The sequence below is a fragment of the Oncorhynchus keta genome, chromosome 12 (assembly GCF_023373465.1).
Source record: "Oncorhynchus keta strain PuntledgeMale-10-30-2019 chromosome 12, Oket_V2, whole genome shotgun sequence".
NCBI classification, from domain to species: domain Eukaryota; kingdom Metazoa; phylum Chordata; class Actinopteri; order Salmoniformes; family Salmonidae; genus Oncorhynchus; species Oncorhynchus keta.
The window spans coordinates 27,955,397-27,975,199 of NC_068432.1; the positions used below are offsets into that span (position 1 = coordinate 27,955,397).

Sequence of the window (19,803 nt, forward strand, 5' to 3'; positions counted from 1 at the left end):
ACAGTTTAGTCTTTTGTCATTCCTGCTGTAGGCCTATCAACACTGATAAACAAACTTTACATTTGTTTTCATAAATGTTTGCCAGTATATTTTTTATATGCCTATACCGTTAACTCACAACATACGTCTGGTGTAATAGACAGCCATATGACGTAATATATTTACTACATGATAAATGTATATGTAGGCCTCGGGAAATTGTAACAAAGGCAAACTACATAAGAAAAGGGCGTTGCATCATTATCGCGTACCCTTCTAAATGGTTCCGGAAACTTCCGGTGCCCTCTGTTCCTCTTTCGGCACAAATCCACTAGAAATGGAAAGCTACGTAGCCGGATAACTTTTGTGTTGTTTTATTTATTGAATAAACCCACTTGATGTCGAAGATATGGAATCCAAAATAAAATAGCAGTGCACAACTTGTATTAACATTACTGGTAGGTGTCATTATGTGGTGTTGCAGTTTGTAGCGGGTTTCGTAACTTATTTCTAGAACTGTTGGCTTTAGCTAACAATCTACAGTAACTATAGTAGCAAGCTGGTTGTCGCTAACATGCGGACCTGGCGGCCAACGCGGGTTCTGCTAAATTAACGATTATTCCTTTGATTTGATTGACATTTCAGATAGGACTGGGACTCACCTCTGTATTTTAAAAGTTGAGCTGGTAGTATCAGATAACATTACATTGTATCATCTTTGCTGTCACTCGCGTTATCCTACACACAGTGATGTGGGCGGGGAATGAAACAACCAAAACCAATTGAAATCCTTTAAATGTTGATTGACTTAAATGGCAGCCAACAGAAATTCTCAATGTTTGAGATGGCTAATTTCATGACACTTTGAGAGAGGCGTTCCTTTCCGGCGCAATATTCTGTGATGCTGATTGTATGAGCACTCGGGAAGTAATCAAATCAGGTAGCACAATGTTACATGATGTACGATTACAACAATTTCTTTATTTGTATTTCGGCGGCCTGCTGTTGTTTTTAGCAGGGCTCCATCACGTAGAAGCGGCCACCACCGAAATGACCAACCTGAACTGGAAACCGTTCATCTACGGAGGGATGGCCTCTATTGTCGCAGAATTCGGTAAGTGATGCACCAAACCATTTCACGCTAATCTAATTTATTTGAGTCATGCATTAATTTTATTATTATTATAGTCACACACATTTAAGACGTATGTTTATATCCATCACATTGAGAAGCACTGCGAGATTTGCATCAGCATCTCTTCTTGAGTGATGGCGAAGGCCCTAAATGATGGATGCTGCATCAAATGATTAATGATGCTACTCCATTGGAGTAGATCTACAGTGATGCAATTGTGTGCAACCCCAATCAATTATAGATTTACTTAGATAAACCAACTTAAATGATACTGCTCCTTAGAAAAAAAGCTAAACAATGCAACACACCTATTTGCTGAAAGCATTCATGTTGGTTTTAATTACAATCAATGCATTGTTACTCCACCTCATTGTATTGAAAAAATATACCCTGTGATGGTAAACCCTGTGATGGTAAACCCTGTGAAAGTAATCACCTCTTCCTCTTTACTTCAGTATCATGTCCCCTAATCTTATGAAGGGGCTTGACAATTATGTCATTAAATTAATTGTGTGAATATATATATATATATACACACACACACACTGAGTGTACAAAATTATAGGAATACCTTCCTGGTATTGAGTTGCACCCCTTTTGCCCTCAGAGTAGCCTAATTTAGTCTGGCAATGGACTCTACAAGTTGTCGAAAGCGTTCCACAGGGATACTGGTCCATGTTGACTCCAATGCTTTCCACGGTTGTGTCAAGTTGGCTGGATGTCCTTTGGGTGGTGGACCATTCTTGACACACACAGGAAACTATTGAGCATAAAAAAAACCAGCAACGTTCTTGACACACTCAAATAGTTGGGCACAATGCATTTAGTTTTTGGCAGGCGTTTAAAGCCAGAATGGAATGTTTGTTAGTAGGTGAGCCTGAGAACCAACTACCATATCCCATTCAAAGGCACTTAAATATTTTGTCTTGCCCATTCACCCTCTGAATGGCACACATACACAATCCATGTCTCAAGTCTTAAAAAATATTCTTTAACCTGTCTCCCCTTCGTGTGTGTATACACATGCATACAGTTCGAGTCAAAAGTTTGGACACACCTACTCATTCAAGGGTTTTATTTTCTTTTTACTATTTTCTACATTGTAGAATAATAGTGAAGACATCAAAACTATGAAATAACACATGGAATCATGTAGTAACCACAAAAGTGTTAAACAAATCAAAATATATTTTAGATTATTCAAAGTAGCCACCCTTTGCATTGATGACAGCTTTGTACACTCTTGGCATTCTCTCAACCAGCTTCATGAGGTAGTCACATGGAATGCTTTTCCAACAGTCTTGAAGGATTCCCACATATGCTGAGCAATTGTTGGCTGCTTTTCCTAAACTCTGTGGTCCAACTCATCCCAAACCATCTCAATCGGGTTGAGGTCGGGTGGTTGTGGAGGCCAGGTCATCTGATGCAGCATTCCCATCACTCTCATTCTTGTTTAAATAGCCCTCACACAGCCTGGAGGTGTGTTGGGTCATTGTCCTGTTGATAAACAAATGATAGTCCCACTAAGCCCAAACCAGATGGGATGGCGTATCGCTGCAAAATGCTGTGGTAGCCATGCTGGTTAAGTGTGCCTTGAATTCTAAATAAATCACTGACAGTGTCACCAGCAAAGCACCCCCACATCATCACACCTCCTTGTCCATGCTTCATGGTGGGAACCATACATGTGGAGATCATCCGTTCACCTACTCTGCTTCTCACAAAGACAGTGGTTGGAACCAAAAACTCAAATTTGGACTCATCAGACCAAAGGACAGATTTCCACCGGTCTAATGTCCATTGCTTGTGTTTCTTTGCCCAAACAAGTCTCTTCTTATTATTGATGTCCTTTAGTAGTGGTTTCACTGCAGAAATTTGACCATGAAGGCCTGACTCACACAGTCTCCTCTGAACAGTTGATGTTGAGACGTGTCTGTTACTTGAACTCTGTGAAACATTTATTTGGGCTGCAATTTCTGAGGCTGGTAACTCTAATGAACTTATTCTCTGCAGCAGAGGTAACTCTGGGTCTTTCTTTCCTGTAGCTGTCCTCATGAGAGCCAGTTTCATCATTTTCCGCCTTGACTGACCTTCATATCTTAAATTAATGATGGACTGTCGTTTCTCTTTGCTTATTTGAGCTGTTCATGTCTAGAGCTGGCCGCCCCACCAAACTGAGCAACCTTGGTCAGGGAGGTGACCAAGAACCCGATGGTCACTCTGACAGAGCTCCAGTGTTCCTCTGCGGAGATGGGAGAACTTTCCAGAAGGACAAACCATCTGTGCAGCACTCCACTAATCAGGCATTTATGGTAGAGTGGCCAGACGGATGCCACTCCTCAGTAAAAGACGCATGGCCAGACAGTTTGGAGTTTGCCAAAAGGCACCTAAATGACTCTGACCTTAAGAAACAAGATTCTCTGGTCTGATGAAACAGAGGTTGAACTCTTTGGTCTGGAGGAAACCAGGCATCATCCCTATGGTGAAGCGTGGTGGCAGCATCATGCTGTGGGGATGTTTTTCAGAGGCAGGGACTGGGAGACTAGTCAGGATTGAGGCAAAGATGTACAGAGAGATCCTTGATGAAAACCTGCTCCAGAGAGCTCAACAGCTCAGACTGGGGGGAGGTTCACCTTCCAACAGGACAACGACCCTAAGCACACAGCCAAGTCAACACAGGAGTGGCTTTGATACAAGTTTCTGAATGTTCTTGAATGGCCCAGCCAGAGCCCAGACTTGACCCCGATTGAACATCTCTGGAGCGACCAAATACAGGTGTGCCAAGCTTGTAGTCTCATACCCAAGAATACTCAATGCTGTAATCACTGCCAACGTTGCTTCAACAAAGTACTGAGTAAAGGGTTCTGAATACTTACGTAAATGTAATATTTCCTTTTTTTTGCAAACATTTCTAAGAACTAGTTTTTACTTTGTTATTATTGGGTATTGTGTGTAGGTTGAGGGGGGGAAATATAATTGATTCTATTTTAGAATGATTTTTGAAATTTGATAAAATGTGGAAAAAGTCAAGTGGTCTGAATACACTGTATATTGTATTTGTGATTTTTGGCCATTGAATACCATTCAAAAAGCGTACAAAAGTATATTTAAAAAAAAAAGCAAGGCTACTTCCTGGAAAACTTGCATAGCATATTATTAGCTGACCTAATGCTGCATTCCCGTGCTAGTCGGAACTAGGAAATTCAGAAATGTCCAACTTGCTAACTGGTTGTAATTATACACGTGCCGTGTTTTAAAGAATCAGCAAGTTGTACATTTCTGAGTTTTCTAATTCCGACTAGAATGTGAACGTGGCATTAGTTACTGAGGGGTCACTGTGTGTCATCTGAACTTTCTTCATTGATATACTACCTGTAATCTCTAAACGAGACAATGTTGTCTGATGTTGTCTGTTGTTCTCCCCCTAGGTACATTCCCCATAGACCTGACTAAGACGCGGCTGCAGGTGCAGGGCCAGTCCCAGTACATGGAGGTGCGCTACCGGGGCATGTTCCACGCCCTGTTCAAGATCGGCAAGGAGGAGGGCATCAAGGCACTGTACTCTGGGTGAGCAAAAATAATATGGTTTACACTATAGAAAATAACATATTACATTTGACCTTTATTTAACTAGGCAAGTCAGTTAAGAACTAATTCTTATTTTCAATGATGACCTTGTGGGTTAATTGCCTTGTTCAGGAGCAGAACAACAGATTTTTACCTTGTCAGCTCAGGGATTCGATCTTGCAACCTTCAGGTTACTAGTCCAACGCTCTAACCACTAGGCTACCTGCCGACCCACACGTTATGGTGTGCTAAGTTGGAACATACAGTGCCTTGCGAAAGTATTCGGCCCCCTTGAACTTTGCGACCTTTTGCCACATTTCAGGCTTCAAACATAAAGATATAAAACTGTATTTTTTTGTGAAGAATCAACAAGTGGGACACAATCATGAAGTGGAACGATATTTTATTGGATATTTAAAACTTTTTTAACAAATCAAAAACTGAAAAATTGGGCGTGCAAAATTATTCAGCCCCCTTAAGTTAATACTTTGTAGCGCCACCTTTTGCTGCGATTACAGCTGTAAGTCGCTTGGGGTATGTCTCTATTAGTTTTGCACATCGAGAGACTGACATTTTTTCCCATTCCTCCTTGCAAAACAGCTCAGTGAGGTTGGATGGAGAGCATTTGTGAACAGCAGTTTTCAGTTCTTTCAACAGATTCTCGATTGGATTCCGGTCTGGACTTTGACTTGGCAATTCTAACACCCGGATATGTTTATTTTTGAACCATTCCATTGTAGATTTTGCTTTATGTTTTGGATCATTGTCTTGTTGGAAGACAAATCTCCGTCCCAGTCTCAGGTCTTTTGCAGAGTCCATCAGGTTTTCTTCCAGAATGGTCCTGTATTTGGCTCCATCCATCTTCCCATCAATTTTAACCATCTTCCCTGTCCCTGCTGAAGAAAAGCAGGCCCAAACCATGATGCTGCCACCACCATGTTTGACAGTGGGGATAGGGTGTTCAGGGTGATGAGCTGTGTTGCTTTTACGCCAAACATAAAGTTTTGCATTGTTGCCAAAAAGTTCAATTTTGGTTTCATCTGACCAGAGCACCTTCTTCCACATGTTTGGTGTGTCTCCCAGGTGGCTTGTGGCAAACTTTAAACAACACTTTTTATGGATATCTTCATGAAATGGCTTTCTTTTTGCCACTCTTCCATAAAGGCCAGATTTGTGCAATATACGACTGATTGTTGTCCTATGGACAGAGTCTCCCACCTCAGCTGTAGATCTCTGCAGTTCATCCAGAGTGATCATGGGCCTATTGGCTGCATCTCTGATCAGTCTTCTCCTTGTATGAGCTGGAAGTTTAGAGGGACGGCCAGGTCTTGGTAGATTTGCAGTGGTCTGATACTCCTTCCATTTGAATATTATCGCTTGCACAGTGCTCCTTGGGATGTTTAAAGCTTGGGAAATCTTTCTGTATCCAAATCCGGCTTTAAACTTCTTCACAACAGTATCTCGGACCTGCCTGGTGTGTTCCTTGTTCTTCATGATGCTTTCTGTGCTTTTAACGGACCTCTGAGACTATCACAGTGCAGGTGCATTTATACGGAGACTTGATTACACACAGGTGGATTGTATTTACATCATTAGTCATTTAGGTCAGAGCATTGGTGCATACATTATGACAACCAGAACAGATCCTCACTGAACTTCTGGTATTCCTTGAAGAGAGTTTGGTGATTGCACTGAATGTAAAGGGGCTGAATAATTTTGGAGGTACATGGTCTTGCCCAATTTTTCAGTTTTTGATTTGTTAAAAAGTTTGAAATATCCAATAAATGTCATTCCACTTCATGATTGTGTCCCAAGGTTCTTACCGCCTTGCTAGCTGGGAGGTGGAGTTGTCAACCGTGATGGCGAGAGAACGGGCAGTCTTCCCTTCGGGAGGAAGAGGAGCTCCGTCTTGCTGAGGTTCAGCTTGAGGTGGGATATGTCTGCCAGACATGCAGAGATGCGATTCGCCACCTGGTCATCAGAAGGGGGAAAAGGAGAAGATTGTTGATTCTTCACAAAAAAATACAGTTTTATATCTTTATGTTTGAAGCCTCAAATGTGGCAAAAGGTCGCAAAGTTCAAGGGGGCCGAATACTTTCGCAAGGCACTTTATATACCTGTTTGGATTGGATGGGCAGGGATTGACATTAAGGCTTGCCCTATTGCCCAAGGCGAGTGAGTCTGCTCTGGTTGCACCTTTGGGAAGGTGATCCCCCCCTCCTGATAACAACCAAAATGCCAGTATTCCAGTAGGCTAGTCTTACTGGTTCCACCCCTGTCTGTAGGTAATAATAGCTACTTTACATTTTCTGGCAAGTAAATATGCCTGACTTGCCCAATGAGGGAATGCCTTTCTGACCTTAATGTCTATCCCTGGAAGGGTACAACTTGTTTTGCGTCATGTGTAACTGTTGGGAAATGGCTACCTAGTTAGCGATGCACGCTAGTAGTGTTTCAATCAGTGACATCACTCGCTATAAAACCTTTAAGTAGTTGTTCCCTTGGAAGCGATATGTAATGATTCTTCAAGGGTGACTGTTGTCGATGTGTGCTGAGGGTCCCTGGTTCAAGCCCAGATTGGTGCGAGGAGAGGGACGGAAGCAATACTGGTACACATGCTAGATTTATTTTGTGTGTAATGGCCACAACTTAGATCAGATGACTGCCTGGTGCGTATGAATATGAAAACACCATGAATAATATATAATAATAATATATGCCATTTAGCAGACACTTTTATCCAAAGCGACTTACAGTCATGTGTGCATACATTCTACGTATGGGTGGTCCCAGGAATCGAACCCACTACCCTGGCGTTACAAGCGCCATGCTCTACCAACTGTGCTACAGTTGCATGAACACTGCATAGCAAAAATTCTAAGTGGTTATTGTATTCCAGATGCCTGCTATCATGGCTAAGAGGAGGACATAAAGGGCTGTCATGCCATGTTTACAATATACTTTTGTGTTGTAGATGATCATGTTAAATGCTATGCAATACATAACCATATGTTCATGCTGTTTGCACAGTGTAATGCAACCTCATGCTGGATTTGTGGCAGTCAGTCTAAATGTAGTCCTAGGCCCTACTTGGTACTGTATGCAGAATTGTAGTAATCTTCTGCAGTTTATCAGAATTGATCATGTCAATGCCGGTGACTAGAGAGATTTTTGCAAATGTCTCAGTGCATTGTTCCCTTCAGTGAATTGGCAAACGCTTTTACAAACTAAACAAAATATGTGATCCATACATGGTATTCACACATTACAGGACTACTGTAGGGAGGCAATAAACTGTCAGGTCAGCTTAAGCTCCTGGCCTGAGTATGTCAACATCCAGGACACAATGTCCAGGTCTGAGTTCTTAGAAGAGGCTTAGGTCAGGGACTAACACAATAGAAAACAACATCTTAGCTCAAAGGTGCATTGGAGAAGCAACAACTGAAGAACTGAACAACGGTACAAGTGACCCCTACGCTGCGCATTGTACTTGCAAATTCAACATTTTTGTTTTTGAAAAGTCATGCTTTGACAAAGATCTATGTGGCCAAGTGGATGAACTTGTCAGTAAATGTTTAATTTGTAAGTATACACAGTATTATTATTATATATTACTCTCTCAGTTCTACAATTTTAGAACATGGAATCAAACACAATATTTTTCTTCTTAGAACACAGTTAGATCATTATCATGTAAACCACTATCCACTAATCAAAATAAACTCTACTAGAACCTTCTCTCATTCTCAAGGATAATATCAACATTTGACCTCTGAGCTACTGACATGGAATCTGGTCTTGTTTGTGAGAGGGTGACCTTTGAAAGTGGGCAGTATCTTTAGCACAACCTAGGGGCGAAGTGCTCTTTTTGGCTGTGGTTTTTATCAGGGAACTAATTTTGAAATCCAGTACCTGTTAGGTCATTCTGCTCTCAGGGAGTCTAGAACTAGTGTGATGACAACAATTGTCAATAGTGTGCAACCTAAACAAGAGTTGATTTAGGGAACTGAGCTCCACAGGCAGAATACGTCTTGACAGTCCTGATGGAAAGGTAATGTGAAAATTAGGCAGAGTGCCTCTTCACTTGTTCATAGAAGTGACATTCCCTGATATTACTTTTGTCTTTCTCTTTTTCCATGCAGCATCTCCCCAGCTCTCCTGAGGCAAGCCTCCTATGGGACCATCAAGATTGGGACATACAACACACTGAAGAGGTTATTTGTGACCCATCCAGAAGGTGGGTTTCAATGACTCTGTCCCCACTGCTTTCTATCTCACATCATATTCTCTTTGTTTGCTCCACCCATATAGCTTTTGATCTAATACTGAACTCCCAGCCAAATTCATGTTAGGGACTGACATTCCAAATACTCATACCAGGACAGGAAAGTCACCCCTTTACGTGTGTGTGTGTGTGTGTGTGTGTGTGTGTGTGTGTGTGTGTGTGTGTGTGTGTGTGTGTGTGTGTGTGTGTGTGTGTGTGTGTGTGTGTGTGTGTGTGGGGAGAAGCTGGCCAACCTGAAAGGGTAGAGGGGACAGCAGTCAGCACTTGATTTTACTTCACCATATACTGTTAATTTTCACACACAAAGAAACAACAGGGATTTAAATAAAGCCTGTAATTTTGAAATAGACCATTGTGCTGATTCTTCTGAAGATCAGTGTTTTGTTTCTAGGCCTTCCAATAGTGTTGACAGGGCGCTATCTCATACCCTCATCAGCAAACATAACCGCTGGGGAAAACCTTTCAAATACCTGTCTAGACAACCTGCATTGACACACATGGAGAACGCCTAACTGCGGTCACTAATGCCCAATCTAAACAGATGACTGGGAGCCTCCATGACAAGAGGGAACAAATCTCCTCCGCTGTCTATCAATAGGTTTGCATTACATTAACCAGCGTCAGCATGTATCCCCATATCACAGGAATCACTTTCCACTGAGAGACTATTTGTAATTACTGTACAAACAATGACAATATCATTTGAACCACTAGAGGACCAAACAAAGTCTGACAGGGGTTCACCTAGTTAGTATAGGGGTTGACTCAGATTATTTTCTGCGATAATACGGATTGGGGTTGGTAGGGAGTGGTGACTGGGTTTTATTTGTGATTGTGTGTGTTGTAAACAGAAGACCTCTCTGCTGTTGTGCTTCTTCACTCTGCATGCCTCACTCTGCCAGGATGTGCCACTGTGTTTTGAATGCTTATTTTGATACAGGCTGTGGTTTGCCTGGTGTGGTGGTGGTTGGGCGGGGAATCCAGTGCCCGTTCTCCTGCCATAGTGAACGGTGCCAGGACCACACTAACTATTGGTCACATTGATCAAGGTTTCACTGTAACTATTGTTCTTAACTTGATCCATTATTTTTTTCCTGCGCCTGTGTCACACCTACTTCCACTGTAGATTTGTTTTGTTTGCCGGTGACTAATAATCTCTTGTCCTAACCCCAACTGTCATAACTTCTAGTAAATAAGTGAAGGTCCCCATTCCATTTCAAACCTCGTACTGTAAGAGCGACAGGGTGCAGTCTCACTCTGTCCCATTACGGTAGTGTATCAGTAATACAGTAGTGGTATGCTGTGAAATGGTGACAAATCCAAATTGCAGATAGATGTAGTTGGTAGTCATTTTTGACTTATGATAATGAATAGGATAATGGCTCTCTGTTTTTCTTTATGTACATGTAGGCTTTCTAATTCTCATGATTCTCTGTCTGGAGTTGAATTACTGCATGTTTGCGTTGATCTTTTAGATTGTATGTTCACCTTGAAATAATAGATCATTTGCAAATCTTCTTGCTCAGAATTATAGCCTCTTGTTATTACGTGGAACATACTTCTGTCTTTCTAGCATTTCTCTCTATTTGTGTGTGTGTGTGTGTGTGTGTTATGTGGAGGAGTAACGGGCTGTCCTGTGTTTGCCCCGACAGATGAGACCATGGTGATCAATGTGTTCTGTGGAGTGGTGTCTGGAGTCTTGTCCTCCTCTCTGGCCAACCCCACTGATGTTGTCAAGGTAAAAAAAAACGTATTTAAAAAAAGATCTGGATATTGCAGATAGAAATGTCATGAATAGAACTGATGTGATTCCTTGTTGTGTCCGAGGCATGTTTGTTCTATAATAGATTTCTGTCTGAACGTTCCACACCGTTCTGGCCTGCTGAACGCAAGCCCTGATGTTCTGTCTTCAGATCCGTATGCAGGCACAGGGCAGTCTGTTACAAGGCAGTATGATGTCCAACTTCATTAGCATCTACCAGACAGAGGGAACCCGTGGCCTGTGGAGGGTGAGTGGTCCTCTCTCTGTCACAACCTGGCTCTGATCTGTCCTAAACTACCCCCATGTAATGTGTGGTTGGGACAGCAGTAGTAGGTGAAGTATATAGGCATACTGTTGTTAGGATTTCGTTTTTGTGGTCTTTGTTGTTGTGTAAGATGGTGACCAGTGAGAGAGCTGTTTGTTTTAGGCCATCTGAAGACCGTTGAGTGACTGCTACACTCAGATTATTTACATTGTTGTCATCCTCAGGGCGTCATCCCTACAGCTCAGCGGGCAGCCATCGTAGTTGGAGTGGAGCTTCCTGTCTATGACATCACTAAGAAGCACCTCATCAAGTCTGGCACCATGGGAGACACCATACTCACACACTTTATGTGAGTTTAGACATCAATATTGGATAATACTATTTGTTTTTCCATATGTACCGACATGCTCTCTTTAAAAAGGTTTTATATTGAGTGTGCATATTACACATCAGTGAGTGAGCATATTACACCTGAACCTCTGGCTTCTCCCACTTCTGTCTCTTCCTGCAGTTCCAGTTTTATGTGTGGCCTGGCGGGGGCGCTAGCCTCCAACCCAGTGGACGTAGTGCGGACACGTATGATGAACCAGCGAGTGCTGTCAGGGAACCCCATGTATAAAGGCACGCTGGACGGAGTAATGCAGACATGGAAGAACGAGGGATTCTTTGCCCTCTACAAGGGCTTCTGGCCCAACTGGCTGCGGCTGGGGCCATGGAACATCATTGTATCCTTTCCATCAGTGGAATCAAAGTTCAAACCCACTGTGTTGCCAGCACTATGATCCAAATCACTGAACCATCCGAACACCTCTTACTCACTCCCTGCATTTACATATCGATTTCTGTTATGTCAGTTCAGTTTTACTTCAGGTCATATTGAGTATTTTAAACTGGTTTGAGCCCTGAATTCTAATTGGCTGACAGTTGTGTTATATCAGACGGTATACCACGGGTATGACAAAACATTTTATTTTTACTGCTCTAATTACATTAGTAACCAGTTTATAATAGCGATAAGGCACCTTGGGGGTTTGTGGTATATTGGCCATATACCACACCTCCTTGTGTCTTGTTGTTTAATTATAGACATTGTAGAGCTCCATTCCTAGCAGTAGAAGGTGCCAAATACAGGCACTGAAGCACAATATGCAAGGATAGAACATTGTTATATACTGAACTAAAATATTAACACATGCAACAATGAACGGTTTTACTGAGTTACAGTTCATATAAGGAAATCGGTCAATTGAAGAAATTCATTAGGCCCTAAACTATGATATCACGACTGGGCAGGGGCGCAGCCATGGTGGGCACAGGCCGACCCAGTGGGGAGCCAGGCCCAGCCAATCAGAACAAATTTTATCCCACAAAAGGGCTTTATTACAGACAGAATACTCCTCAGTTTCATCAGCTATCTGGGTGGCTGGGCTCAGATGATCATGTAGGAGAAGAAGCCAGATGTGGAAGGTCCTGGACTTGCATGGTTACATGTCTGCCGTTGTGAGGCCAGTTGGACGTACTGCCAAATTCTCTACAATTATGCTGGAATGCGGCTTATGGTAGATAAATGAATATCTGGCGACATCTCTGGTGGACATTCCTGCAGTCAGCATGCCAACTACATGCTCTTTCAACATCTGTGGCATTGTTGTGACACAACTGCACATTTTACAGTGGCCTTTTGTCCCCAGCACAATGTGCACCTGTGTAATGATCATGCTGTTTAATCAGCTTCTTGATATGACACACCTGTCAGGTGGCTGGATTATCTTGGCAAAGGAGAAATGCGCACAAACTGGGATGTAAACACATTTCTGCACAAAGTTTGGGAGAGAAGCTTTTTGTGCAAATTGACAATTTCTGGGATCTTTTATTTCAGCTCATGAATAATGTGATAAACACATTTTTGTTCAGTATATTTACAGTGATATTGAATAATACCAAATGTTAATTTTATTCAGTAAAGTCTTAAATATATTATGATTATTTTTGTGTGGGCAGAGATAATGTCAAGACTATATATACTTCAAGGCTGCCGTCATCTGTTGTCCTTAACCAGAGCTATTTAGTTCTTCATCACGTTCGAGCAGCTGAAGAAACTCAACTTGTAGTTGGAACAGGAAGTGGACACTCCGTCGGATTAGATGCAGGGATGGGCAACTCCAGTCCTCTGAGGCCGGAGTGTTGTCCCACTTCTTCCCCATCCCGAGAAAACACCACTGATTAAGGCCAGGCACCATACATACCCTATTGGCCAGGCACCATACATACCCTATTGGCCAGGCACCATACATACCCTATTGGCCAGGCACCATACATACCCTATTGGCCAGGCACCATACATACCCTATTGGCCAGGCACCATACATACCCTATTGGCCAGGCACCATACATACCCTATTGGCCAGGCACCATACATACCCTATTGGCCAGGCACCATACATACCCTATTGGCCAGGCACCATACATACCCTATTGGCCAGGCACCATACATACCCTAAAGAAATCTTAATCATATAACAATCAACTTTTCCTAGTTGAATGTAGACAAAGTTTTGTATAAATGTTTGAAATATTAAGATATGCAAATTAGGTAATACATATACATATTTGCATACCATACAAATTCATTTTTTATAGATGTTGGATGAATTCTGCCTAGACGTTTGTTTCAGTTTAAGACACTCCAGGACCGGACTTGTCCAGAGCAGATTCTGGATAAACTTGTTATCTTTAAAATACTAAAGACTTGTATAATAAAACATTTTAAAAAATGTTATCTAGAATTTTAAAAAGTTACATCAACAATTCCCCCTGGGCAAGTCTGGAGAATGTATCTAAGGATAACTACACACAATTCAAAAGCAGATGCTTCTGAAGCTGAGAAAAACAAGTTGGCGGTGTGGTGCCTGGCCTTAAACTGAAGATCATTATTAGTTGATTATTGGAGTCCAGTGTGTTAGCTTGGGCTAAAGTGTGACAACAATCAGGCCCCCGAGGACTGGAGTTGCCCATTACTGGTCTATAGTGTGTTAGAGAGCGGGAAACCCCACAACACCCCAGCCCACGTGTCAAACTCATTCCATGGAGGACCGAGTGTTCAGGTTTTCGCTTCTCCCTTGTACTTGATTGATGAATTAAGGTCACTAATTAGTAAAGAACTCCTCATACCTGGTTGTCTAGGTCTTATTTGAAAGGAAAAAACAAAAACCACTAGGCCAGAGTTATTCAACTCTTACTCTACGAGCCTGCTGGTTTTCTGTTCTACCTGATAATTAATTGCACACACCTGATATCTCAGGTCTAAATCAGTCCCTGATTAGAGGGGAACTATGAAAAATGCAGTGGAACTGGCTTTGAGGTCTAGAGTTGAGTTTGAAAACACTAGGCCCTGCATGGAATGAGTTTGACGCCTCAAGCCCTCCGTCCTTGTTACATTCACAATCCCTCCCTCTGTCACACAATCTATATGTCTGTGCATGCTCATCTAAGTGTTTTTTTAGTTTTATTTGAACATTTAATAATATTGATAGTATACAAAAACAAACAATTAAAGTTATTAGTTGTATTTTTTGTTTTTTAAAAACACTTCTTCATACCCCTCAACCACCCTTGATGCCTCTCCTGGCAGCTAAAGATTAGGTTGTAGCTGAGGACGGAAGCCTGTTTGGGCCAATAGGTATTAGATAGGTACGTTGCCTGCCAGCTTGCTACCTTCTTAGTGAGGAGGAGGACTATCCTGGGAGGAATGGGAACTGGAGATCTACTTGAGCTTATTTAGAGAGATGTGGAATGGGCCTCTGATTGTGTCTGACCTAGTTTTTAACCGCATCTCTGCTCTGCATGGGACATGCAGGAAAAAGACAAAGGTTTTGTGTAATTTCAGCCAGAAAGTAGTGCTCACGAGCCAAAACTGTTTCTGACAATTGTGCATAGTTGTGTACGTCAACTATTTTGTACATGTTCCGTCCTGAAATTAAAAAAAAAAAAAAATCTTCCTACAATTCATATGATATGTTACGTATTCCAATTCGTACAATATGTTACAAATGTAAAGATCTGGTTCAATCTCTTTAAATGTTTAGAATTGTAGGTTTGCCTGTCTGATCTGACATTTGAATAATCTATTCACTGTTTTGGGCAACACTAGCTAGCAGAGGATGCATGATGGGTTAACCGGGTTTTTATTGTCAAATAATTTATTCTCAATGACTTACCTTTTTAATAAAAGGTTACAATACATTGTGTTTACTCTGTTAGAGGAACTCAGGACAAAGCTGAGACTGTATCTGTATGGCCAATAAGATGGGATTGGGGACTCTTTTGTCATTACTTGAATGCAGTCTGTTGTTGAGCCAAAGCCACCAGTTGTTCCCCGAAGAGTGACTGCTTTCTGTGCATGTCACTACAAAAAAAAAAAAAAAAAAAAAACCTGATAAGTTGTTGGCGCACGCACAAATTCTACTGTAAAAAACATGTCACTTTTTGTCAGAAGGTAGTATAACTATTGAAAGGTTTTAGATTATGTTATTTTCCTTTGCCCTCTCCAAGTCCCCTGAGCTCTGTGTGAAACAGAGTTCTGTTTTTTCTTGCCCGGAACAGGCATTGCAGTGGAAGCAATTAAGACATTTCTTGGACCTGCTTGGTTGCCATGGTGATTCCCATAAAAGTACATTATGTACAGAGAGACAAACATTTTAAGGCGGATACACCATATTGTGACAGGCATGTCTAGCTTGTACATAAAGCTACTTCAGAGTACTTGCTTTTTGTTTCTATTTTGAGGTTTGTGTAAAGCCCTGAATAGAAATGGCCTGTAGTACTAGGATATGGGGGTCGTAGTACCAAAGTGTGCATGTACTGTACTGCACCGCTGTTGTAAAGCTCTGTCCCTGAATAGGTCTTAACTGCACTGTTACATACTTACTCAAGCCTTACACTTTACTTTCATAATAATGTTTCTAATTTCTATGATGCCTCTTTCTGTGCCTCTGCCTCATGTCCCATGGTCATGTTGAGTTGTGTTTTTACTAGAATGACAAGTTTTGTTGTAGCATTTCCAGATCATGTATATGGATGTTAGTTGTGAGAGATGTGGGTGTTATGTACTGTGTAATTAATTGAAACCAACGTCCTGTTTTCTTTAGGTTTGATTTTTACAGATCATGCTTACGGGCAGCAGATGGCCTAGCGTTTAGAGTGTTCAGTCAGTGACCGAAAGGTTGCTAGTTCAAACAAGTTGAAAAATGTGTCTGTGCCCTTGAGCAAGGAACTTAGCCCTAATTGCTCCATGATCGCCGTTGATAATGGCAGACCCTGGCCGTGACGCCACTCTCCAAGGGTGTCTGAGGGGGAGTTGGGAGATGGAAAAAAAACAAAAAAACAATCACAAATGCGTATGAATACAAACTTGTACATGTGTGAAATAGGACAATTATAAGCATTCATTTGTTGTTTCAGCAGTCATGTTTTAATAAGCCGTCCTTTCAGCTTTTTCAGCTTTATCATGATGATGTGTCTTTACCATCATGATGTAATACTTTTTTCCCACAGAGAATATTGTGTGGGTTTCTTTCCTTTTAAACACATCCATTGTTTGTGTGGAGGAGACTATTATATTGGCTAATATATTTAGTCAGATTTATTGAAAAATATGAATGAATAACTTATATTTTTATTGGATCGAATTTCTTTCCAAAGCTTTATCTATTTTTTAAATGACCTCATGTTTTCCCATATGAACTTAACAAAGAACACTTTCTTGAAGTCTTGAACTTGTTTCCCCTTTACTCAAAAATGCAGAGTATGTTATGTAGTTATTTGTCTCTAATTGCTGTTATTTTATAATGATTATTGGACAATTATTGCATTTATACAACCCATATAGTTGGCTCCAGCTGCATTCTGGTAACCACAAATGGATTATTACTATTATTATTAGTACATTTTCAGTTCATTCACTTCAGGGAGTGATTTGAATTTCCAATTTAAGAATAGAAAAAACCCTAACCCTTCAATCATTGTATTGGAATTTCAGAATTGACCAACCCTGAATGCTTTCTCTTCATAATCCTGTCTATCTTCTTATATCATGAAAATGACAGTACAATGTTGTCATTCAGCTGTTACCATTTGACTCCTTAGACTTGCCTTACTGTATTGTTTTTCAGTTCCTTCAGAATGTATTCATACCCTTTGACTTATTCCACATTTTGTTGTTACAGCCTGAATTCAAAATTGATTTTCTCACCCAATGCCCCAGAATGACAGTGAAAACACATTTTTAGACATTTTTGCAACTGTATTGAAAAATGAAATACAAAAATATATAATTTACATACAGTGCCAGTCAAGAGTTTGGACACCTACTTATTCCAGGGTTTTTCTTTATTTTTCTTTATTTTTTACTATTTTGTAGAATAATAGTGAAGACAAACTATGAAATAACACATATGGAATCATGTAGGAGAAAAAAAGTATTAAACAAATAAAAATACATTTTATATTTGAGATTATTCATAGTAGCCACCTTTAGTGTGTGCAAAGCTGTCATCAAGGCTAAGTATTCACACCCCTGAGTCAATACATGTTAGAATCACCGTTGGCAGTGATTTACAGCTGTAAATCTATCTGGGTAAGTCTCTAAGAATTTTGCACACCTGGATTGTACAATATTTGCACATTATTATTTAAACAATTCTTCAAGCTCTGTCAAGTTGATTGATCATTGTAAGACAGCCATTTTCAAGTCTTGCCATAGATTTTCAAGCCAATTAAGACAAAACTGTAACTAGACCACTCAGGAACATTCAATGTCTTCTTGGTAAGCAGCTCCAGTGTATACTTGGCCTTGTATTTTAGGTTATTGTCCTGCTGAAAGGTGAATTGGTGTCTGTTGGAAAGCAGACTGAACCAGGTTTTCCTCTAGAATTTTGCCTGTGCTTAGTTCCATTCCGTTCCTTTTTATCCCCCCCAAAAACACCCTTCCTGATGACAAGCATACCCCTAACATGACAACCATGCTTAAAAATATGACCTCATGTTTTCCCATAAATGAAGAGTGGTACTCAGTGAAGTTGCATTGGATTTGTCCCAAACATAACACTTTGTATTCAGGACATAAAGTAAATTTCTTTGCCACATTTTTAACTGTTGTACATTCGTGCCTTATTGCAAACAGGATGCATGTTTTGGAATAATGTTTATTCTGTACAGGTGTCTTTCTTTTCACTCTGTCATTTAAGTTAGTTTTGTGAAGTAACTTCAATGTTGTTGATCCATCCTCAGTTTTCTCCTATCACCTCGTGGAGAAATACCTGAGCGGTTTCCTTCCTCTCCGGCAACTGAGTTAGGAAGGATGCATGCATCTTTGTAGTCATTGGGTGTATTGATACACCATCCAAATTGTAATTAATAACTTCACTGTGCTCAAAGGGATATTCAATGTCAGTTTTTTCTTTTTTTTGACCCAATAGGTGCCACCCTTTGCGAGGCATTGGACCTCCCTGGTCTTTCTGGTTTAATCTGTGTTGTATATGTGGGGTACAGAGATGAGGCAGTCATTCAAAAATCATGTTAAACACAATTATTGCACACAGTGAGTCAATGTAACTTATTATGTGATTTGTTAAGCACATTTCTCCTGAACTTATTTAGGCTTGCTATAACAAAGGGGTTGAGTACTTATTGACTCAAGACATTTCAGCTTTTAATTTTTTAATTAATAAAAAACAATGTCAAGCATAAATCCCTTTGATATTATGTGGTATTGTGTGTAGGCCAGTGACACAAAATCTACTTTTAATCCATTTTCAATTCCGGCTGTAACACAACAAAATATGGAAGAAGTCAAGTGGTATGAATGCTTTCTGAAGGCTTGATGACAGTAAATCGTATTTATTTCTGTTTTCGTGGTTGTATTCTCTACTGCTGTATGACTCAGCTGGCTGGGACACTGTTTGGTCTCTGTCAGATCTTTTAGCCTGTCATATTACCTGGTCATGTGCACTTTGGTAAAATGTCTGTCGATAAAAATGTATTTGCAATCATATTTATAATCGTTTTGCTTGTTTAGTCAATTGATTGTATGGTTGATTAGTTATGTGTAAACTATTTTCAGTTACAGATTGGATTTGACCTTGTATAAATAACAAGTATGTATACTTCCGAAATAAAATACAGCATATCCACTGATGGTTTTGATACATCCGTCAGTAATCTATTTAAGCAATAAGGCCCGAGGGGGTGTGGTATATGGTCAATATACCACGCCTAAGAGCTGTTCTTATGTAGGACAGAGTGACTGGACACAGTCCTTAGCCGTGGTATATTGGCCATATATCACAAACCCCCGAGGCGCCTTATTGCTATTATAAACTGGTTACCAACGTAATTAGTGCAGTAGAACTAAATGTTTTGTCATACCCGTGTTATATGGTCTGATATCAAATCAAACTGTATTTGTCACGTGCCGAATACAAAAAGTGTAAACCTTACCTTGAAATGCTTACTTACAAACCCTTAACCAGCAGTGCAGTTCAAGAACAGTTAAGACATGATTTACCAAATAAAATAATAAAAAGTAACACAATAACATAACGAGGCTATACAGGTGGTACTGGTACCGAGTCAGTGTGCGGGGGTACAGGTTAGTTGAGGTAATTTGTACATGTAGGTAGGGGTGAAGTGACTGCATAGATAATAAACAGCGTGGTTGTCAGCCAATCGGTATTCAGGGCTCGAGCCACCCAGTTTATCATTATTTTTAAACACCGAACACACGGTTGGACAGTTGAATAATCAAGTAAGAA

The 19,803-nt window shown here is 40.7% G+C and overlaps 1 protein-coding gene across 3 annotated transcripts; it reads left to right on the forward strand.

The window, feature by feature from the left end:
- The first annotated feature begins 274 nt into the window (after nucleotides 1–274).
- Nucleotides 275–19,186, forward strand: LOC118391220 (brain mitochondrial carrier protein 1-like). 3 transcript variants are annotated; one of them, XM_035782384.2, is made up of 9 exons: nucleotides 275–437; nucleotides 995–1,093; nucleotides 4,543–4,681; nucleotides 8,824–8,918; nucleotides 10,619–10,704; nucleotides 10,880–10,975; nucleotides 11,218–11,342; nucleotides 11,505–11,718; nucleotides 13,063–19,186. In XM_035782384.2, the coding sequence occupies exons 2-9, from the start codon at nucleotides 1,030–1,032 to the stop codon at nucleotides 13,102–13,104; spliced, it is 861 nt and encodes a 286-aa protein (XP_035638277.1). In that variant the 5' UTR covers nucleotides 275–437; nucleotides 995–1,029; the 3' UTR covers nucleotides 13,105–19,186. The 3 variants fall into 3 exon arrangements, with proteins under 3 accessions (XP_035638277.1, XP_035638278.1, XP_035638276.1); XM_035782385.2 differs by having other exon boundaries at nucleotides 277–437; nucleotides 998–1,093; XM_035782383.2 differs by lacking the exon at nucleotides 275–437 and having other exon boundaries at nucleotides 850–1,093.
- Nucleotides 19,187–19,803: the final 617 nt, after the last annotated feature.

Bases quoted from the DNA above. Each gene is read 5' to 3' on its own strand.
- LOC118391220 (XM_035782383.2), top strand. From the start codon at position 892: ATGAGCACTCGGGAAGTAATCAAATCAGGTAGCACAATGTTACATGAT. The intron at 8,919-10,618 runs GTGGGTTTCAAT...TTGCCCCGACAG, and splicing joins ATTTGTGACCCATCCAGAAG to ATGAGACCATGGTGATCAAT. The intron at 10,976-11,217 runs GTGAGTGGTCCT...TGTCATCCTCAG, and splicing joins GAACCCGTGGCCTGTGGAGG to GGCGTCATCCCTACAGCTCA.